The following is a 24,555-nucleotide window of genomic DNA, read 5'->3' on the forward strand; positions in this document are numbered from 1 at the left end:
TTATCCTCCTGCCTTCAATCTTTCTCAGCATAATGGTCTTTTCAAATGAGTCAGTTCTTTACATCAGGTGGCCAAAGTAAAAAGCTTCAATTATCAGACTAGACCTTAAATGAAACAAATAAAGCTCAAAGACCATCCAAGAATACACATTACTTCTGGAGCATGATGAAATGTGTAGAAAATCTAGTTTAATGAAACTAACACCAAACTAAACACCACTATTAATTTTCCAATGGGAGAATAATTAGACACATCAGTGTGACCAAAGCCAGGTAGACTGTAATAATCACATAAAGGCATTTAAAGTAAAAATGTCTGGTCCTCTTTCTACTTTCTGATTCAATAAGGTTAGGAAAGGGGCCAGGAAATTCATTTTTTACATAAATTGGGATTCCCAAGGTTTTCAGCAGTTCCCTTTATCATAAACCAACATTTCCAAACTTCTGGAAATACTCTTAAAATACCCTCTTACTATTATTATTACTTTCCAGGAAGGGTAAAGTATTTATTTGTATGGGAAGGCAGAGATGGAGACAGGTCTTAAACTGGACGGCTGCTTCCTATCTCACACTAGATCATAGAATAATTGAAAATAATTGCTGTCACACAGGGTCAGGCCTCAGGACACATAAAGATTATATCCTAACCTGAACAGGGAAGGAATTTTGAATTTTAATAATTTGTTACTTATTTTAACCAATAGCCTAAGCCTATATTCATTGAAAAAGGCTCTTGGAGAAGGTGACTAATTTTTAAAAATAATTGAACCTAGCAAAGTAGAATTATAAAAACATATATGGGTTTTCTAAACTGCCACAATAATATCCATTTTGCACATCAGAAAAAAATGCAACATATTTTATTCCTAATTAGAAGGCAATGGCACCCCACTCCAGTACTCTTGCCTGGAAAATCCCATGGATGGAGGAGCCTGGTAGGCTGCAGTCCATGGAGTTGCTAAGAGTCAGACACAACTGAGTGACTTCACTTTCACTTGTCACTTTCATGCACTGGAGAAGGAAATGGCAACCCACTCCAGTGTTCTTGCCTGGAGAATTCCAGGGACGGGGGAGCCTAGTGGGCTGCCGTCTATGGGGTTGCACAGAATGGGACATGACTGAAGTGACTTAGCAGCAGCAGCAGTCTGATTTTAACCTCTTCAAAGGAACTGACTGACCATACCATTAGGTATACATGCCTACAGGTATTGTAATAGTTTAATTCTATATGCCATAGCTGCTACACTTCATGTGCCAATACCTGCCAACCCATTACTGACATTTAGAGTCAGTTAGCAAAATATGCCTCGATTTGGCAGCTTCTAATCAAATTTGACCCTTGTCCCAAATATATCCCTGGTGACCTATGGGCTATGACAAGATAATGTTGTTAGTTAGGAATATTGTCAAATAGGAAGGGAATCTTGTCTAATCCATTCTTCATCACCAGCTGCTTTATTCATTTATTTAATGAAGTTTTATTCAATATATTTTTAAAATACATGCTTAAGTGATTCATTAAGGGACCTTAGAGTTGATTTTAAACTACACTCTCAGCCACTAGGGAAATTCTCCCTTATTAATAGGCTGTTGACATCAGCAAAGTTTACGAGTCAGGATTCAAACATAGAAAAACAGTATTGCCTATTATATGAACTATAAAAAGTATTCTTGAGAGGGAGTATGAGTTTTTGTATAGTATTTCCAGGAAAAAAATACATATATTTATAAATACACATAAAATGTATGTATTTCAAGATAACAAGTGAAGTGCATGAGTCAGGATAATAAAAACATAAATAGTATTTAAAATATATATTTTTATAAAAATATAAATTATTTTTTTAAAAAAGAAAGATGTTATAACCACAAACATTAAAAAGATGAAAAGAAAAAGAAAATTGATGGCTACACCTTACAATATACAATTAAATGACATAGTGAAAATAAAGTGATAAAAAATGGAGTGATCATATTACAGACATGTTACAAATTAAAAAAAAAAAGGAAAACTTGACAGTCAGCTTTTTCAAATCAGTTCAAATTACAGCAGACCAAACATCTCTATATCCAGACTTCATGAACACACACACATACACACAACACACACACACACACACAATCTCTTTGTTTATCCTACTTCTTTATCCAAAATATCAACAGACAGGAATAAAGATAATCTCTCCCAACCAGTATATACCTGGATGAGTTTCCTTCCAAAATTGGCAAAAAAAAAAAAAGCAATGAATAAATATTTGCTGAATTAATGAATTATATTAGTCTAAAATTCTCATTTTAGGAAGAAATTGAAATCCAAATAAATTGACTTGCTTATGGACAAGTCCAAAATATGTCCATATGTCTCTAAGAGATATCACTGTCTCATCAGGGTTTTTCAGACAATATCTAGTTTCTTAATATCACAGCAAAGCCCACATCTAATAACTTATTAATATTAAATTTGGAAATTAAAATACCAAATGATGCTCAAATGCAAGGTGAAATACTACATTTAATAGCACCAGAAAACTGGAAATTAGCCATCTTCAGATAAGTCAATGCATTCCTTTCTTATGTTAGTTTTTTTTTTTTTAATTCAAATCCAAATCAATTCATGTTGTTTCTGTCCCATATGAAAAGATGCTCTTTTCCTGTTTTAGACAGTTCTTAATTGGGATTCCCAGGTGGCACAAGTGGTAAAGAACATACTTGCCAAGACATGGGTTCGATACCTGGCTCAGGAATATCCCCTGGAGGAGGGCATAGCAACCCACTCCAGTCTCCTTGCCTGGAGAATCCCATGGGCAGAGAAGCCTGCAGAGCTACAGTCCATAGGGTTACAAAGAGTCGGACACAATTGAAGCAGCTGATTACACGTGAGCCCTAGGTTATCCAGTACATTAATGATCAAGCTCAAATTTTTGCATCATGCTGTTCTGTGCTGTCACTTTAGTCATGTCTGATTCTTTGTGACCCAGTGAACTGTAGCCCACAGGGCTCCTCTGTCCATGGGAATCTCCAGGCAAGAATACTGGAGTGGGTTGCCATGCCCTTCTCCAGGGCATCTCTCCTGCCCAAGGATCAAACCTGTGTCTCATACAGTCTCCTACATTGGCAGTCAAGTTATTTACCACTTTGGGCCACCTGGGAAGCCCAAAGTGAGAATGTCAGTCACTCAGTCATGTCCGACTCTTGGCGACTTCTTGGACTGCAGCCCACCAGGCTCCTCTGACCCATGGAATTCTCCAGGCAAGAATATTGGAGTGGGTGGCCATTCCCTTCTCCAGGGAATCTTCCCCATCCAGGAATTTAACCCAGGTCTCCTGCATTTCAGGCAGATTTTTTTTTGTTGTTTTTTTTACCATCTGAACCACTTTTGCATTGTAATTTACTTTTACAATTTAGTTTTGCATTGTAAATTATTTTTATTCTCTCAGCTATAATCAGCTTCATTTTTTACTGGCCGGTTTTTCATGTCCAATATTTGAGACTCATATTTAAAATAAATTTTAAGAATAATCCTCCTTGTACCTCAAGCTCTTCATGACCCTCAGAGAGCCAAGCATTTATCAAAGTGTTGATTAAAACATTTTTCTGATATACCTCAAATATCTATCTCCAGCCATTTTTCACAATATCCCTAAACGTCTCACCTTAGTTTCTAATCAGTAACTGATTATTTATTAGGCATTTCTACTTGGATGAATAAGAAATCTCTATGACTCAAAAAAGACATGGCTAAGCTTTTATTTCCATCCTCAATCCAGCTGCAGTACAAACATCTGCCTATATTCTTGATCTCAGTGACTACTGCCATCATTGATTTAACTGATTCAACCTCTAACTTGGAATCCAATCTCAAATTTTTTCTCTTCTCTCTCTCACAGCCAAATTGGCTGGTTACCAGGCCTCATTATGAACTCAAGTATCTATTTATTAAAGTGCCTCCTTTTCATCTTTTTTTCTATATTTTAAACTCCTTTTCTGCCTATCTAATGTTTACACATTTTCAAGGGTCAAGTCCATAGAAATCTCTTTTGTTAATTTTTCATTGACTCTTTTATCCAGAACCCCTTACTTTGCATCCCCAACAAACTTTGTTCTTGGTGATCTTATTTCATGGCATACAGATTTCTATTGCAGCCCTAACCCCATTATGTTGTAACTGGATACTTCTGTGACTATCTATACTATGAATACAAAACTTTGGAGGCACAAATCAATTTATTTTCACCTTTTATCTTCACATCTGGCACTTAAAATGTGAATAACTAAAATTATGTATACATATCTTCTTTAACTCTAGAAAAACAATTTGTCCTAGAGTCATTTTACATAACATGACTGCCAATGATGAGCAATAAAAACTCAGATATTATTCAAATACTGTTTAAACTTATGACAAAAGCCATAGAAATAAGATTACATTTAACATTTTAGGAACCCTTATATATGACTGACTTTTAACTACTGATCTTACAGAGGAGAAAACTGAATCTCAAATAGCGTCCAACTTCAAGTCCATGTCTTAGTAATAGCATACATTTTTAAAGCCATCTAAAATAGTTACACCAGAAACACATTTCAAACATATAAAAAAAAAAGTTTTCAAAATATTGCTTTTATTCTCACAGAATGTATGTTTGAGATTACTTTTTTAAAGGATAATCTTGCTTGCTTAAAAGTTAAATGATATTCTTTCCAGTGTTTTTCTAACTTTTTTTTCATCACAATTTACAGTACAAACATTTTACATCATGGCTCAGTACACATATCCATGATGAAAAGTTTTAAGGCATTATATTGACCTTAATTATGGGTAAAGCATTTTGGTACTGTCTATTGTATTCTAATCTGGTTTATTTTCTTTTAATCTATTTTAATTCAATAAAAAATTAATATTGGTCAGGGTACATGAAAGTGACTTTACACTCTAAAGCTGAGCACCAAAGAATTGATGCTTTTGAATGTGGTGTTGGAGAAGATTCTTGAGAGTCCCTTGGACTGCAAACAGATCCAACCAGTCCATCTTAAAGGAGATCAGTCCTGGGTGTTCATTGGAAGGACTGATTTTGAAGCTGCAACTCCAATACTTTGGCTATCTGATGTGAAGAGCTGACTTATTTGAAAAGACCCTGGTGCTGGGAAAGATTGAGGGCAGGAGGAGAAGGGGATGACAGAGGATGATATGGTTGGATGGCATCACCGACTCAATGGACATGGGTTTGGGTGGACTCCAGGAGTTGGTGATGGACAGGGAGGCCTGGTGTGCTGTGTTTCATGGGGTCACAAAGAGTTGGACATGACTGAGTGACTGAACTGAACAAGTTACATCCAGTTGTCAGAGAGCATTATAGAATTGTAAAGACAAAGGTCAAAATAGAAAATTAGGAAACTAATCTTAGTGCTCCTTTTATATGTGTGCAGCAAATTGGCTTTCTAATGAATTCAGGAATGTAAAGTCACTGGAGATGAAATTTTCTTCTTCTGAGGTTTTATGATCCCAGAGGCTATGGAAAACCATTCTGCAACAGTGCCTGCCACAGTGCTCTACCTCCACAATTGAGACTGGTGATTCCCAGAAGTTTATGTTACTTCACTTGATCCTAACCAAAAGGCCAAGAAGAGATAGTTTGTGTTACTTACCACCATCATAACTGAAAATTTAGGGTAGTTAAGTCTGAATTTGTCCTGCATGGTGGTGTTTTCAGATGAGGGCCAATATAAAACAATATGTGAGATTCTCTTCAAGCAAAGATTTTATGTAAATAATGTATATTTTATAAGAAATAAATGTATCTATAGATATTATTTAAAGCTGTTAGGCATTATTGATATATCTTTAAAATTATCATCTCTATGATGTGGAAAAAATTTGGACATCCTCAAAAATTACAAAAAAAGTCATAATAAAAGGAATATAATTATTGTTGCTCTTTTTTTTTTTAATTCTACATAAGCAATACATGTTTTTTGAGAAATATGTCACTATATATATGCAAAATTAAAAAGAATATTTTCTTATTGTAGCAATCAATTCAGTTCAGTTCAGTGGCTCAGTTGTGTCCAACTCTTTGAGACCCCATGAACTACAGCACTCCAGGCTTCTCGGTCCATCACCAACTGCCAAAGTGTGCTCAAACCCATGTCCATAGAGTCGGTGATGCCATCCAACCATCTCATCCTCTGTCGTCCCCTTATTCTCCTGACCTCAATCTTTCCCAGGATCAGGGTCTTTTCCAATGAGTCAGTTCTTCACATCAGGTGGCCATAGTATTGGAGTTTCAACTACAGTATCAATCCTTCCAATAAATAATAAAGACTGATTTCCTTTAGGATTGACTGGTTGGATCTCCTTGTAGTCCAAGGGACTCTCAAGAAGTCTTCTCCAACACCACAGTTCAAAAGCATCAGTTTTTCAATGCTCAGCTTTCTTTATAGTCCTACTGTCACATCCACACATGACAACTAGAAAAACCATAGCTTTGACTAGACGGACCTTTGTTGGCAAAATAATGTCTCTGCTTTATAATATGTTATATAGGTTGGTCCTAGCTTTTCTTCTAAGGAGTGTCTTTTAATTCCATGGCCTTAGTCACCATCTGCAGTGATTTTGCAGCCCCCCAAAATAAAGTCTGTAATTGTTTCCATTGTTTCCCCTTCTATTTGCCATGAAGTGATTGGACCAGATGCCATGATCTTAGTTTTCTGCATGTTGAATTTTAAGCCAACTTTTTCACTCTCCTCTTTCACTTTCAACAAGAGGCTCTTTAGTTCTTCTTCACCTTCTGCCATAAAGGTGGTGTTATCTGCATATCTGGTGTTATTGATATTTCTCCCAGCAGTCTTTTTTTAATCACAGTATTTTAATTTTAATTTTTTAATTTTAATTTGAGGCTAATTAGTTTATAATATTGTAGTGGTTTTGCCATACATTGACATGAATCAGCCATGGGTGTACCTATGCTCCCCATCCTGAACCCCCCTCCGACCTCCCTCCTCATCCCATCCCTCTGGGTCTTCCCAGTGCACCAGCCCTGAGCACCCTTTCTCATGCATTGAACCTGGACTGGCGATCTGTTTTACATGTGATTGCCCAGCAATCTTGATTCCAGCTTGTGCTTCTTCCAGCCCAGCATTTCACATGATACACTCTGCATATAAGTTAAATAAGCAGGGTGACAATATACGGCCTTGACGTACTGCTTTCCTGATTTGGAAACAGTCTGTTGTTCCAACGAGTTCTAACTGTTGCTTCTTGACCTGCATACAGATTTCTCAAGAGGCAGGTCAGAGAGTATGGTATTCCCATCTCTTTCCGAGTTTTCCACAGTTTATTGTGATCCACACAGTCAAAGGCTTTGGCATAGTCAATAAAGCAGAAGTAGATGTTTTTCCGGAACTCTCATGCTTTTTCGATGATCCAGTGGATGTTAGCCATTTGCTCTCTGTACAATTGCTATTGTAGCAATAACCAGTGTCAACTTTGGGGGTGTCTATAGGTCAACCTGCTATTTATAGCTCAATGGTAGTAGGACAATTAAGACAGCACAAAATACACAACCAAAAGTTTTCAAGACAGTAATTGAGATTGTGCCTGTCTACATATACTATTTTTAATTCTTACTGATATCTTTAATCCTTAATGATAAAGGAATTATCATCCTCTTTAACTTTGACAATCTAATTGTGAAAATACTTAGTTTTAAGAAAAACATTTTTACAAATTTATTGCATTAATTTTAATTCTCTTAAATTTTATTAAAATATTTTGTTAAAACAAAACAAAATATTTTAATAAAATTTAAGAGAATTAAAATTTATGCAAAAATAAAAAGACTATAATGTATTTAAAATAATCTTTCCTCTTTTAAAATTTCTAACTTTATGTCATGTTTAAAAACTAGTCATCATAACTTTTACCTATATTTTTCTAGTACTTTGAGTTATTTCATGCTTTTGATACTTTTAGTCTATAATCCATCTATAATCTATTGTCTATTTGATGCCTTTAAACTTTAATGTACAATTAATCTCATGTTTTGTTTTATGGTACAGATCTAACTTTATTTTTTCCATAAAAGTGAAAGTTGCTCAGTTGTGTCCGACTCTTTGCGACCCAATGGACTATATAGTCCATGGAATTCTACAGGCCAGAAACCTGGAGTGTGTAGCCATTCCTGTTGCCAGGGGATCTTCCATGACAGGATTCAAACTGGGGTTTCCGGCATTGCAGACAGATTCTTTACCACTGAGCCACTGGGGAAACCCCCTATTATTCATTTTTTTCCCCCATAAAATGAACCATTTGATCCAACACCATTTATTGAATCATCTCTATATTTTCCATTAAAATGCTAACTTTATAGAAACCAAATTACTGTATAGACTTTATATTGCACCTGGACTTTCTATTACATTCCATTGAGTTAATTCCATTCTGAACTAATGCGATACTGTTTTCATACTTACTACTTTATAACATTTTAATACTTGGAAAAAGTTCTTCTACATAGCTCTTCCTTTTAAGCGTGGGGTAATTTATTAAATATATTTTCCAGGAATATTTTAGACTATTTTTGTTCAATTAAAAGTAAAACATTGAGAATTGATCGAAGGTAAAATTAAAGCTTAATTTTAGAAGAGCTGACCTTTTCATCCTATGAGTCCCCTCATTTTATGGGTCCCCTCATCTTGGAATGTGGTAACTCTCCATTTATTTAAATTTTCTGTTAGTAGACTTGGTAAAATATTTTCTGTTGGCAAAATATTGTGGTTTGATTTTTATTTTAAATTATCCATAATTACCTGTGTCAGAGTCTGTCTCTCATCTTCATCCTTCCCCTAGTCAATGAAATTAAATACATCTTCAATACATGCAACATCCTCATTGTTAAGAAAAATAATCTTTTGGGGTAACAGTTATCTGAGTTCAAGAAATATTCAAAACAGAGCAAAACCTGAGTTATTCTTATAGTCATAATGCTGTAACTGCTCCATTAAGAAAAACATTCACAGGCAAAAGACTTTGGTCAACTGCAAAGTAAATATCATCAGTGATATGTGAAATGATACCTTGGGTCTATCTTTTATTACTTCACCATAAATTAGTATAGTTACTATTTCTCTTGAAAATATCTATGTTAATGGCAAGAAGTATCCATGATACTATTATAAATTGTCAAATTATCAATAAAATTGTTATTGGCTTGAGAAATGGAATACGTCTGATATTTTGAGAATTCACATTTATTCTAATATAACAAGTAAAAATGTTACTTGACATAAGCACAATTGACAAGTATCCAGTATCCACTTCTTTTCTTTCTCATCCCAGTGCCACTTACTTAATTCTTCCTCCAGCTGAACCAATTAAATCAACAAATAGACGATGTATCTCATATTAATGCAAGGCAGAACTCTAAGGAGGATATTTTTCTTCAGGCTTGCACAACTTACTAATCATGAGAGTAGCAAACAGTGACTATAATGAGTGTTCTATTAATTAGAGGACACTCTCATGTCACATGTAGATCATTTTGAAATCTTCTCTTGTATAGTTAAAGATAGTTATTCTAATGACTGTCAAGACTTGCTACAAAGCATTCAGAATAAATTGTTATTACTATCATAATAAAATTATTATATTTATTTATTTTTTTGGCCGTGTCAGGTCTTAGCTATGGCACATGGGAACTCTCATTGAGGTGCACAGACTCTCTAGCTGCGGCCAATGGGCTCATTAGTATTAGCGCATGGGCTTAGTTGTTCCATGGCATGTGGGATCTTAGTTCCCTGACCAGGGACTGATTCCATGTCCCCTTCATTGCAAGGTGGATTCTTAACCACTGAACTGCCAGGGTAAATCCACAAAATGCTTCTAATCGTAACATTTTCAGATATTTCTCACTTTTCTTCTCAATGCCCTCTCAGTAATCCTTCAAATGTGTAGTACTCTCTCTGATCTCAGTGCTAGGTTACCTGCTTCTACCCAACCCACAGTTTGCATTCCTGTAGTGTAAATGCCTGACATTGAACTTTTGATTGTGGGTTCTCAGGTGGTGCTAGTGGTAAAGAACCTGCCTGCCAATGCAGGAGACAGAGGAGAGGTGGGTTCAGTCTCTGAGTTGGGAAGATCCCCTGTAGAAGGGCATGGCAACCCACTCCAGTATTATTGCCTGGAGAATCCCATGGACAGAGGTGCCTGGTGGGCTACAGTCCATGGGGTTGCAGAGTCAGACATGGTTGAAGTCAGAGTCAGACACGGTTGAAGCAATTTAGCAGGCATACAAGCTTTTGATTGCTGTTAGTTGCTCAGTTGTGTCCAACTCTTTGTGACCCCATGGACTGTAGTCCTACAGGCTCCTCTGTCCATGGAATTCTCCAGGCAATAATAATGGAGTGGGTTACCATGCCCTTCTCCAGGGGATCTTTCTGCCCATGTATTGACCTCAGGTCTCACGCATTGCAGGCATATTCATTACCATCTGAGCCACCAGGAAGCCCTTGATTGCTAAGACATCAACTTCAAAGACATTCATCTCAAACAAACATATTCCAGGTATATGACACAGATGCTAGTAAACACCTAGATAAGAAGCCAGACTGCACCTGCTCATGAAGTTCTCCTCTTAGGAAAAATGCTTCAGGTAACCCAGATACCTGATTTTAAGTGACCTCACTTTCCTGTTTCCATACCTAAATTCTTACTGCTATATTTTAAATTGATCAGTAAAGAGTGAACTTGTAAGTCCTAAGTACTCAGCTGTAACTCCAACAAAGACAGGGCCACAGGTCTATACTTTCTCTCTACCTGTGACCTCACCATGTAGCCATTGAGCCTGCCATACCTCCTTGACCTGTGAATAATAAAATATGCTTTTTCAAAGTTCCTTGATGGTTACTGCCGAGGTATGTTTTGCAATTATAATAAGAACCACAAGGGCTGGTCCAACCACAAGGTTGACTCAGATCCAGAAAATACCTGTGGGGACTCATCACATGTAGTAGTGGCCCAGGTGAGTGCCTCAAACATTCTGAGTATACAAAATCACTGTCTATAGGCTAAAACTAACATAAAATATTTCCTCAAAATATCTGAGCGTAAATCTGTATCATCTATATCTATGGCTAATCACTGTTTTGCCCACATGCAAATATCATCAGTTGAGTTCAGTCACTAAGTTGTGTTCAACACTTTGTGACCCCATGGATTACAGCACGCCAGGCTTCCCTGTCCATCACCAGTTCCTGGAGCTTACTCAAACTCATGTCCATTGAGTCGGTGATGCCATCCAACTGTCTCATCCCCTATGGTCCCCTTCTCCTCCTGCCTTCAATCTTTCTGAGCATCAGCGTCTTTTCAAATGAGTCAGTTCTTCACATCAGGTGGCCAAAGTATTAGAGTTTCAGCTTTAGCATCAGACCTTCCAATGAATATTCAAGACTGACTTATTCAGGATTGACTGGATGAATCTCCTTGCAGTACAAGAGACTCAAAGAGTTTTCTCCAACACTTCATTTCAAAAGCATCAATTCTTCGGCACTCAGCTTTCTTTATAGTCCAACTCTAACATCCACACATGACAACTGGAAAAACCATAGCTTTAACTAGATAGACCTTTGTTGGCAAAGTAATGTCTCTGCTTTTTAATATGGTGTCTAGGTTGGTCATAGCTTTTCTTCCAAGGAGCAAGCGTCTTTTAATTTCATGGCCTCAGCCACCATCTGCAGTGATTTTGGAACCCAAAGAAATAAAGTCTGTCATTGTTTCCCCATCTATTTGTCATGAAGTGATGGGACCAGATGCCATGATCCTAGTTTTCTGCATGTTGAATTTTAAGCCAACTTTTTCACTCCGCTTTCACTTTCATCAAGAGGCTCTTTAGTTCTTCTTCACCTTCTGTCATAAGGGTGGTGTCATCTGCATATCTGATGTTATTGATATTTCTCCCAGCAATCTTGATTCTAGCTTGTACTTCATCCAGCCTAGCATTTCACATGATATACTTTGCATGTAAGTAAAGTAAGCAGGATGACAATACACAGCCTTGACATACTCCTTTCCCGATTTGGAACCAGTCTGTTGTTCCATGTTCAGCCTTGACTGTTGCTTCTTGACCTGTATACAGAATTCACAGGAGGCAGGTAACATGGTCTGGTATTCCCATCTCTTTCCGAGTTTTCCACAGTTTGTGGTGATCCACACAGTCAAAGGCTTTGGCATAGTCAGTAAAGCAGAAGTAGATGTTTTTCTGGAACTCTCTTGCTTTTTTGATCATCCAAAAAATGTTGGCAATTTGATCTCTGCTTTCTCTGCCTTTTCTAAATCCAGCTTGAACATGTGGAAGTTCACAGTTCACATACTGTTGAAGTCTGGCTTGGAGAATATTGAGCATTACACTGCTAGCATGTGAGATGAGTGTAATTGTGTGGTAGTTTAAACATTCTTCAGCCTTGTGCTTCTTTGGGATTCAAATGAAAACTGACCTTTTCCAGTCCTGTGGCCACTGATGAGTTTTCCAAAGTTGCTGGCATATTGAGTACAGCATTTTTATAAGATCATCTTTTAGGATTTGAAATAGCTTAACTGGAACTCTACCACCTCCTCTAGCATTCTTTGTAGTGATGCATCCTAAAGCCCACTTGACTTCGCATTCTAGGATGTCTGGCTCTAGGTGAGTGATCACACCATCATGATTATCTGGGTTGTGAAGATCTTTTTTCTATAGTTCTTCTGTGTATTCTTGCCACCTCTTCTTAATATCTTCTGCTCCTGTTAGGTCCATATCATTTCTGTCCTTTATTGTGCCCATATTTGCAATAAATGTTCCCTTAGTATCTCTAAGTTTTTTGAAGAGATCTCTAGTCTTTCCCATTCTATTGTTTTCCTCCATTTCTTTGCACTGATCACTGAGGAAGGCTTTCTTATCTCTCCTTGCTATTCTCTATAACTCTGCATCCAAATGGGTATACCCTTCCTTTTCTCCTTTGCCTTTAGCTTTTCTTCTTTTCTCAGCTATTTGTAAGACCTCCTAAGATAAGCATTTTTATTTTTTCATTTCTTTTTCTTGGAGATGGTCTTGATCACTGCCTCCTATACAATGTCATGAATCCCGTCCCTAGTTCTTCAGGCATTCTATCAGACCTAATCCCTTGAATCTATTTGTCACTTCCACTGTATAATCATAAGGGATTTGATTTAGTTCATACCTGAATGGTGTAGTAGTTTTCCCTACTTTCTTCAATTTCAGTCCAATTTTGGCAATAAGGAGTTCATGATCTGAGCTTCAGTCAGCTCTCTCCCAATCTTGTCTTTGTTGACTGTATAGAGCAAACATCATAACTATGCAGAAAAGCATGTATAAAAATCATCTTTGTTCAAACTTTTATTTGGTCAATAAGGGAACTTGAGGAAACTGAATTCCTTGAATCTCAGTTACTTTAGAACTAGGACTAAATCTCTCATCTCCTGATGCCCCCAGTTCGGTGTTCTTTTCAATCTTTTCAAACACTCCTTGGCTTTGTTTTGTACCCAGAGCATTTCCAGAGAACAGGCACATTTTGTACCCCTTGAGCCTTTAGCTTGGCTTTAAATGATATTCCCTGAATCACTTTAAATTTTATTATAAAAAGCATTTCAGATAACTAACATGAACATCATTTTCTTTAAATCTTTGAGAAAGATCAACCAATTACAACTAATATTATCAATGTACAGCAAAATAAACAGCATATTAGTAGTGCTTCCCTTAATTTTACAATATCTCCAGAAACTACTAATCCAAAAATTAGGAAATAATTGAAATCAATAGGAAGGGTTATGGACATGCAAAGTTATTAGTAAAATACAAGGGTTTTAATTAAAGATGTTGGCTCTCAACAAAGGCTCGCTATTATCCTGATTGATTGAGCCTGCTGGCTCAGCGCTTCTTTTCTCTTCATTGGCTCCCACATGCTTTTCTCTGCTCTAATTGGATATTTATTTACTGCATTACACCTTCTTTTTAAACAGGGTTTGTTCCAGAAAGATTGTAAATACAATTATACTTTAGACAAACTGTATGCATGTATTTGAGTATAATTAGTACATTATTTTCATAATTTGCCATTTTGGTTTACTATCCACAGGAAAATTGGAAATTTCATGGAAAAAAAAATGCAATTTAGTTTTGAGTTGCTATATTTCCTTGCTTAAATTTTGAGGAAGAAACATATATAATATTTTCTTAGATTTTAATATTTATTTCAAAGAAGTTCCACATATATTTTAAAAGGAATAAAAGTAAATTTAGCTATTTCTAAATTTCACCCTAGAACTGAATAGAATCCATAAGCCAGACCAAGGTTTTCTTCCTATTATTAAAGTTTTAATATATTGCAACTACTGAAAGTAATTTTGTGTGCACAAGTATAATAATGAGAAAAATGCTAAATAATTTCTAATTTTTTCTAGCATGTTCTATAAAGTTTGTATGGAAACAATAAATAACATAAAGTGTTGGTTGGCACAATCTTTTATTTTGCCAATATCATAATACGCTCCATTCATAATTATCTACACTAGAACAAAGATACTGTTTGTATTAATTTCAATGCTATTTTATTTTAATTAAAAAAAAAGATTTTGAGATAACCTAGCTAGTGGAAAATCCCATGGATGGAGGAGTCTGTTAGGCTGCAGTCCATGGGGTCGCTAAGAGTCGGACACGACTGAGCAACTTCACTTTCACTTTTCACTTTCAGGCATTGGAGAAGAAAATGGCAACCCACTCCAGTGTTCTTGCCTGGAGAATCCCAGGGATGGGGGAGCCTGGTGGGCTGCCGTCTATGGGGTCGCACAGAGTTGGACACAACTGAAGTGACTTAGCGTAGCATAGCTAGGATGAATACTGTAGAAGTAAAAGGGGAATTCCCCTAGAAGTTTTCCTTTGGTTAAAATAATGTTTTTCATTAATCAATTTAGTGAACAAGTTGAAGCATTCATTTCCTCTTTTTTTTTTTTTTTGGAGTGACATTTTGGTTTAAGAGGCAACAATGTTTTAACATATTGTCAAGTGCACTTATATTTTTCAATTAGTTTCTAAGCAAGAAGTGTCCCTTATAAAGCAACTAGAAACTGAAGAATATATTGAGTGGTAATCAGCTTAGAAAATTTGACTTATACAACCTGCAGTTAAAGACAATTATAACTGCTTTAATGCAAAATGTGTAAGGTTGGGAGAATCAAACTGTAATATTTTGATCCATGCCTGGCTCATCGTCCCCAGCACAGCTCCTAACTGAGATGACAAAAGAAATGCATAAAATGAAATAACCACCCAGGCTGATATAGAAGGCTGGAGAAAGCTGGCCTGATACTGTGCTTAAAGATAAAAAAAGACATGCAGTATCTATTTTAAATGAGATAAGTGTGATTCATATATCTTGCAGGGACAGAGATAACTTTGTTCCTTTAATCATGATTATTTATTACTTAAAGCTTAGTCTCTTTCACACCTAAACCTTCCATCGCAAACCGTAGGACTCAGTTCTTATGAACAGAGAGAGTTGTCATTCTTACCAGTAAGCCTACTAAATACTACTACTATAAGCTTCAGACTTCACACAGCAGATAAGTTTGTCTCCCCTGACATGAGTACATTAATCCACTGAATCAATTTACTTAAGCTGTGCTGTGGAGCAATGCGGCCACGATTTAACTGAGCTTAAAAGCACTTTCAACTTTTGAGTCACAGCCCCACGTACAATGCAGGCCCACAGTACCCTTCATAAGTTCTATTTTGACCTTTTACAACTATGTGAGAAATACTTCTGTTAGTCATGATACTCTAACATCAAAAAGGATCTTGAAATAATGAATTTAAGCTATTTTAGAAAATCAGACTCCAGAGTAAAACAGAATGGAACACCTGACTAGATTCTACAGAAAAATTTATTTGCTTTAATATTTATAAAATTCTTTAGATTTTCTAAATTTTTTAAGGAATTTGATTAGAAAATATTTTAATTTTTAAAATATTTTAGCAAAAAACATTTTTAAAATAGCTGCTGGCTTCAGAGTTTACAGTATAAAGGTTATCAAATGTCATACAGGAAAATGGCACATTTGCATTATTCAATATGCAGTCAAAGCTAACTGTAACAACCAAAGCAGGATACAAAAGAAGTTGCAACATGTTACTAAATTTTACTAAAAATTAAAAAATTTTATAGGTATGCATGGTGAACTGTTGTCCCAAGTGCTGGGAAGAAAAATTTTCCTCTACCCATCTAGATTCTTCTGGCTGGCTTACAAATTATGTTGACAGGAGGCAGCTTAACAGGAGAAAGTCAAATAAAAGATTAATAATATGTATGCATGGGAGAAATCCAATAAAAGTGAGTCTTGTCAAAATGACCAAAACTCCCCCTTTAAAAACAATTTTCAGCTAAAGACAAAGCAGGATGTTGGGAAAAGTGATTTGGGACTTCAAAGGGGATGAAGCCAATTGAGATGGAGATAGAAAAGCAAATGTTTGGAACACAGAGGTAGTGGGATTCAGAGGAATTTTAACAGACTGCGAAGTGCCTCCTCATCAAACACACCTAGTTCATGCTACAGTTGTCCATGGGCACAGTACCCTTCATGGGATAGCTTCTTTATCTGCACTTTTCTAGGAAGTTAGGGGAAAGATCACAGTTTCCAAGCCCTAAAAATAGCCTAAATTAATCCTCATACCAAAGAGACACATTTTAGGGTGGCAAGTTTTGCTTCCCGACAATACTAAGCTGTCTGTTTATTAACACTCTCGTCCCACTTCACAAAATCTATTAAAAACAAAACCTCAAACCTCTTCCTCATTTCTTCTTTTTAAAACTTCTGAATCCTACAGACCTTCCCTCAAACTTATCATCGATGTCATCACCATTTTTGCTCTTCCATATCTCTGTTCAGAGATGTTTTCACTCAGATCACCACTCTTTGCTTCATCCTAACAAGTCATTCATTATCATGGACTTGTTTACTTGGGACCTGAATTACTTGTCTTTACTGTGACTTCTTACCATTTAGTGACACAGAGGATCATTCCTGGCATATCTGCTATTTTAAGAGGAAACCCTGTGGGAGATGTCAGCATTGATATAATGGGGCAAATAATATGGATTCTTGAGGTCAGTGTCCTTGGCTAAGGTGTGGCGCTTTTAAATATTTTATCTTTCTTCCCTAATATATGCAAAATCTCAAAGAGTAATTATTCATAAAAGTAAGGAAATATTCAACAAATATGAAACTGAATACCTCCAGAGAAACCCTCACTGAAGTGAATTTGTTTCAGTCATAAGGAGAAATCATTTGTAAATGATAAAGATGATGTCTAAAAGATCCTAAAATTCATTTTTGTATGCTCAGTCAATAAAAGCAGGATATTTTCAAAAACTTGCCCAGCCTGTTTTCTGATTTTTAAAAAGTTTAATCAGGGCTCAGAGATAAATATATCTGAAGTAGGTGTAAGAGTAAGTAATATATTTTAACTAACAGGGGCTATTAGCAATCTAAAGGAAGCTAGGAAAATTTTACATTTCTTTTGGAAAAAAAAGTTCATCATGGATGTTACTACCCATGAGCTCTCAGATGTCTAATATCTCTATAGAATCTCTCATAAGGTCTATTCTCAAAATTTCTGATTGTACTTCTAAACTTCAGGTCTTACAATAAGTACAACTTTGACTTCCAAAATACATTTTGCCTCAGGATGCTGGGCTCTATAAATATGGATATGTAATTTATCTTTCAAGTGACTCAAAGGAGGAAACAGAGAACAGAAGTGAGTGATAAGGGCAAGCAGCCTTCTCTTCATTCCAGTGTTTTTGCTATTTATTCCCCAGTCATCTATGTCAGTATCATTCACAAGGAGGAAGTGGTCTGCAGTTTTGCTCCGACATGCATTCACTCAGATTTAAGTTGGATTAAGTTTTCTAACAGTATCTCTTTTAGTTTATCATAATATTATCTATTATTTACTAGGTCCTTAGTATATAGCAAAAATATTTAAACATATCAATCACATTATTATTGCACTGAATTTGATTCCAAAGAAGTAACCCTCTGAGGTAAGTTTAATATCTCCATTTTATAGATATGGTAACTGAGGTTTAGAAAAATTAAATCACTTTCTCATGCTAGAAAGTGGAAACAACTGAGATTTTTATTATCTGGCTGACTATAAATCCAGTGTCCTTGTCCCCTAAACTGCTATACTTAGGTTCAGGACATTTAGGTTGAAATCTCAAGTATTACCTGTGTAAATTTATCAACTCTCTTAAATATTTCCTCTGTTTACATTTCCCCGATTGTGGAATGAGGTTAATGATAATTGACTTCTTTAAATAATAGAAATATTATTAAAATAAATTTTAAAATGGAAATATTTTATAAACTATAAAAATCCATGCAAATGAATACTATTCTAAAATTTGAGTCTGCATGTATCAGATATAAGTAAATGTTTCTTGAATTTAAATTTGATAGTCTCTGTGGAGTAGGCACAGTGACCATTAAGCCAATTTTACATTATTACAGTGAGCTTAATTTCCACACTGGAAAATTAGGTGAATTAAATGATTTGATAACATGAGCTATGGCTTGATAACTGTCTTACTAAAGACTCCCTACCACCCCAACTTGGTGGCAAGTAACAAAACTAGTTCAAATGTATTAGAACATTGCATTTATTAAGGTCCCCAAAGAAAGAAGTACATTTGGACATCAGGAAGACCAGAGAACAAGGAAGCAAAAATGGTCAAAATCTTTCTCTCTCCAATTATCCTTTGCCTCTGCATGGCTGATTTATTTTTAGGTGTCACTGAGGACTGGTTATTTCTCCTTCTCATTAATAGACATGGCTCCAAAACAGACATCTCAACTAAGTTTAATCTCTCTTTAAGTTTCTGACATGGTGTAACCAGCACCTGTCGATCCCAAGTTCAAATTCTCTAGAAAGAGAATCTGATTGGCCCAGCCTGGATTAATTATCTATTATAGGACTTCTTAACCTTTGGTGTTATTAACATTGTCTGCTGAATAATTGTTCTTTGCTTGGGACATGTAGAGTGAGGCTCTCCTGTATTTTTAGGATGCCATTAAAACATTTTGTCCATTATCACAGTGAATGCATTTCACACAGTAATCTAATATTACTTTAGAATTCTGCTTAAAATTCTTGCCAAAACATTGCTGCCATAAAACATTGCTTTTCTTAAATAACTTAAGTCTACACTTTCATCCAACAGTATTAGAAATTTCCACAATATCTAATATTTGTATGTTCAAATTTTTAAATAATATTTTCTGTGTTTTCTATGCTAAAAAAAGAAATACATTTCAAATAGCCTCCATACTCTTTTCCATTTATTATTTCAGCTGTTGTTATTATAGCAGGAAGAATAATTTTTTACCATTTATATGGAGCATTTTGTGTTTTCTTTTAAAAGAAAACATTTGTCCTTAAGTTTAGCAAAAGTTCAGTGCTGATTTAAGCATCACAACTTTAAGAATGTTAAAACATTAGATATTTGTCTTTATGTTCAGTATACTTTGTTTTAAATATCTTAAAATATTTAAGATATCATCCTCATATTTATCTTACTAACTAATACAAAAAATAATACACACTAAGGGCAAGATACATTGTGTTTAACAGTGAATCTATATTTATAATTCACACAGTTTTTATCTCTGTGCCAAGAACAGAGCACGTACACAGTATCCTTTTCATTTTTTCTTTATCCAGTGAATGGATAGTCAGGTTACTATTTGGGAAAAGCACTGAAATAGTCAGTTAACCTGAAATTCAGTTAATTATCATTTTGTATACATTTGTATTTCCTACTTCCTCTGATGTACAGACTCTGAAGTCATTGTTAATATCACCACATCTGTGCTGTATCATTAATCCAGAAACCACAAAGAAATACAAGAAATGATTATGTTTCACTTGAAAGCAATGAAATTAGGCAGGTTACTTATATAGAAACTAGTCTACCACACAGAAGCAAAGCTCATTTTCAGGTTTCTGATAACCAGAAGCGTGAAAAGCTTCAATTATTAAAATTACTTGACCATTTCAAGCCTATGTTTTCTAAACAGTGTTGAACACTTACAAGTCTGGCAATGATTCTCTGTGGGTCCCCAGCATCGGCCAGTACAGGACTTATGGCAACGTCCACCTGTAGAATAGGAAAAAGCATGTGTGTATTATAATCTTTAATCTTTCACTCTGACTAGGAGCTAACATCTCAAAGGAAATATTCCTACTTCTTTATGAGGATTTTTATGTCATACTAGAGTTGAAACATAGCTCATAAAATGCCCACTTAAATAGCAAAATTTGAATGTCAAATACATATGAAGCAGAGAAATACAATCTCTTGATATTCAAAATCCTCTCATCATTTTACAAGAAAAGGAAATACATGACTTTGTGAATGCTCCTGTATAGTCAGAAGTAAATATTTACATGAAATAAGCTTTACTTCGACTACTGAATATTTTTATTCTACTGATCTATTCTATTTGATATAAATTCAAAAGTTCACAGCCCACTAATATCAACAGACATTAAGGATTAAATCAATAGTTTAAAAGAAAGTGGAGTCTATGAAAACAAAAATATATTACAAACATAGGATAAACCTTCAGAAAAAAGGTTGTTTACATAATTTAGAGTATCTCTTTTTGTCAAAGGTCTTTTATATCTTTAAAAAATTATTGAAATATAGCTGATTTACAATGTTGTATTAGTTTCAGGTATACAGAAAAGAGATTCAGTTGTACAAATATGTCTGTATGTATTTTACATTCTCTTTCATCACAGGTTTTTACAAGATTTGAGTATCACTTTTACACTATACAGAAAGTCCTGGCTTGTTATCTGTTTTTTATATAGTGTGTTTATTTTCCCACTCCACTACTTTTGCCTGGAAAATCCCATGGACTGAGGAGCCTGGTGGGCTGCAGTCCATGGGGTCTCGAAGAGTCAGACACGACTGAGCGACTTCACTTTCACTTTTCACTTATGTGCATTGGAGAAGGAAATGGCAACCCACTCCAGTGTTCTTGCCTGGAGAATCCCAGGGATGGGGGAGCCTGGTGGACTGCTGTCTATGGGGTCGCACAGAGTCGGACACGACTGAAGTGACTTAGCAGCAGCAGCAGCAGCAGTGTATATTTTAATACCAAACTCCTAATTTATCCCTCCCCCTTCCCCTTTGGTAACCATCAGTTTGCACTTTGTCTTTTTAAAACTTTTTCTTGCGGTATAATTAATGTACAGTATTAATAAGTTTCAGGTGTATGTCACAACGATTCACAATTTTTAAAGGTTATTTTCCGTTTATAGTTATGAAACGATATTAGCTATATCCCTGTGGAGGAGGACATTCAGAGGTTGTGTCTGACTTGACCTGTAAGCTGAACCTGGGCGATCAGAAGCTTCTCACCTGCTCCCCTGTCCTTGAAATGTATGTCCCTCTGACCATTCTCATGCGAGCAGCTGTTTCAAGGACATAGCCTTGAGAGAGAAAGGTGTTGTTGAGACCATCTGGACTGAGTAAGTGACCAAATTTAGTTAAGACCTTGATGCAAATTTTTAAGACTCTGACAGGCGGATGCTGAAATCTACTTATCTTGCTGCTGCCCAAGACAAGTCTCATACATAAGTCCCCTAGCTTGTGAAACTTGTCACCTACAAATCTGGTGTGGGCTGCCTCTTTCTTCCATCTCTCCTTGCCCTTTATGTACCGGTGCCAATTTGCAAACCAACACCTTTATATAAATATTTCAAGCATTGAAAAGAATTAGTTTATTTTGGAAAGTTTAATTTCAATTATTTTTCTAATATCCTCTTCTAAAACTTTTATTGATACTACTTTCTTTCTCAAATATCAGCCTTTATTTCCTGTGGCCTCATTTTCCTTTTAATGATGATGCTACTATGGGTACTGGCCTCCGTGAAAAAAGCTGTCTCACAGAGAAATTCCCTACAATCACAACAAAAGAATATGAGCTAGAAGAAATCATGTATAATGATTTTCCTTGAAGTTTGCTGTTGAATTTCATAGGTTCACTCCAAACTTTTGTGAGTACAAGGATATGGAATGGGCTTATCTTTAGTGAAAAGTGGACATGAAAATTTATCAAAGATAAAAGCTTTTCTATAACACTGCTGCTGCTGCTGCTAAGTCACTTCAGTCATGTCCGACTCTGTGCGACCCCATAGACGGCAGCTCACCAGGCTCCCCCGTCCCTGGGATTCTCCAGGCAAGAACACTGGAGTGGGTTGCCATTTCCTTCTCCAATGCATGACAGTGAAAAGTGAAAGTGAAGTCACTCAGTCGTGTCCAACTCTTAGCGACCCCATGGACTGCAGCCTACCAGGCTCCTCCGTCCATGGGATTTTCCAGGCAAGAGTACTGGAGTGGGGTGCCATTGCCTTCTCCTTTCTATAACACACTGTCTATTAAACCTTTATTGTTAATTTCCTAATATAAATTGTGAATGGCTATATCCCTATTCAAGATGTTCATTTTAACATAGCTAACTACATTGTAAAAATTATGGAATAAGGTTATATCAAAGGTTTCCATCTTTCCTTGACCCACAGTTTTTAACTCTTCCTTTAATTTTTATTTCTTTTTGGATGTGGAAGTTCTTACAACTGGGGCATTTTTGTTTGTCTGTTTGTTCTTGTCTCTCTTTGTGAGACTGTATGGACCTAGCATGTTAAACGCTGCCACAGGAAAGGGACAGATTCAGCAGATACCTTTCAAAGGCTGAACCTCAGACCTACTGGTCTACTCTTCCACAGGTGAATAGCACTATTTTCAAATTAATATAACACTTAAGCTCAGTCCCAGCCACACTCTTAACAGTATCAAGATCCTGGCCCCAATGGAGTTTATTTAAAGCAATTCTGTTTGTGAAGTGCTGCTACTGACATCACCAGCATAAAATATCCCGTCACTCTGCCATCTGTTTATTTAAATCCAAACACATTATAACTACATAATGCAAGCTCATTCTAGCTGACAGGAAAAGAACTCCATCTGGCCTGAACAATATAACTTTAATCAGTGATAATGATAATTATTATTAAAAACTGACTGGAGTTCTTTTGTATAAAGCTAATAAATCTAAATTGATTTATACCAGCGGAAATTAGAAAGGACTGTGAGACAAAATGGAAAGCATTGTAAACTTTTTCTGAGTACAAACTTTTTTGAGAAAGTGGTTTAAAATGTTAATGTCTTTCTTTAGATTTGTTAAAATTCTTTAAATTGACCCATTAAGTAGTCTGTTAATTGTCTGAAGCAGAGGATGATCTATCCTTTAATCTATGACTTCTCTAATAGTGTTTGGTTCTAATAAAATATTTAGCTTTATTTATTGTGAATGAACAACTATCTGTAGCTGTTAAAATATGCTGAGTAACATTAGACATGTTAAAATATTCAATGGATCCCCTTTAATTGGATTACATATTTTTTAATCTTATTCTTGCAGTTTCAATTTACCATTTCAAGGCCTACTCTCATATTTAATATAAAAGAAGTATTACTAGAAATTTTGTTTATGATTCTTATCAAAATGTGATGGCAAGACCCATTTGGTTGGGCATAAGTGATATAGTGCCTGCACACACACAGAAGTTTTAAATATTAATAATTTATCTATGATGTCTATGTGCTGTTGAGACATTTTATTTGGTAGTTTCCATTTTTCACTCATAGAAACAAATATATTAATCACTCCTAAAAGAGGAACCTAACAATGCTTCTTTTCCAAGGTTTTACTCAGACTTGGATTCCCTCCATCCCTTTTGGAAACCAAATGAAGGTGATCACTTTGCCCACACATTTCAAGTTCTATAATGATAAGTGTGCTGGAGACCGTGAATTGACTCTGCTGCTCCTGAATCAATGGCTGCTCCTTCTGCTCTGTCCTTATTTCACTGTTTCTAGATCTCTGAGCCTTTTGGTATCCATTCAGGCACTCAGCAGTTCAGCTTTTGGTTTTCAAAACTGTGTGATATTCAGCACTTGGGCTAACTTGGTTTGATTCTTGCAGGCAACTGAGTAATGTAGTTTTAGGGAGCATCCCAGGTGGCTCAGTGGTAAACAATCCTCCTGCCAAGGCAGGAGACGCAGGTTTGAGCTCTGGGTCAGGAAGATCCCCTGGAAAAGGAAATGGCAACCCACTTAAATATGCTTCCCTGGAGAATCCCATGGACAGAGAGGCCTGGTAGGGTACAGTCCATGGTGTTGCAAAGAGTCAGACACAAATTTGCAACATGATGCAGGTAGTTTTAGGGGCTATTATGTCTAATATTTTTTTAAAAATCTGTTTTTAGCTTTTTTTCCCCAACATTTTTGCTGCCCAGAAATGTCTCCTTAGTAATTATTCATCCAGAACTGGGGAAAAAATTTCTGCTAACTTTTTTTTCCTATTTTCCTCTCATCCATCTATTCGTTAAGTATTTCTTGAATACCTTCTGTATCTGTGTATCAGGGGCTATGA

At 35.9% G+C, this 24,555-nt stretch overlaps 1 protein-coding gene across 6 annotated transcripts in view; it reads right to left on the reverse strand.

The window, feature by feature from the left end:
- Nucleotides 1-24,555, reverse strand: part of ERBB4 (erb-b2 receptor tyrosine kinase 4) — a 1,290,018-nt gene that overhangs the window by 353,527 nt on the left and 911,936 nt on the right. For all 6 annotated transcript variants that reach the window (XM_024981511.2, XM_010802290.4, XM_059878936.1 and 3 more), the window contains exon 5: nt 20,142-20,207. In XM_024981511.2, coding sequence (XP_024837279.1) covers nt 20,142-20,207 — 66 coding nt within the window. The remainder of the gene's footprint in view (nt 1-20,141; nt 20,208-24,555) is intronic.

The sequence above is a fragment of the Bos taurus genome, chromosome 2 (assembly GCF_002263795.3).
Source record: "Bos taurus isolate L1 Dominette 01449 registration number 42190680 breed Hereford chromosome 2, ARS-UCD2.0, whole genome shotgun sequence".
NCBI classification, from domain to species: Eukaryota; Metazoa; Chordata; class Mammalia; order Artiodactyla; family Bovidae; genus Bos; species Bos taurus.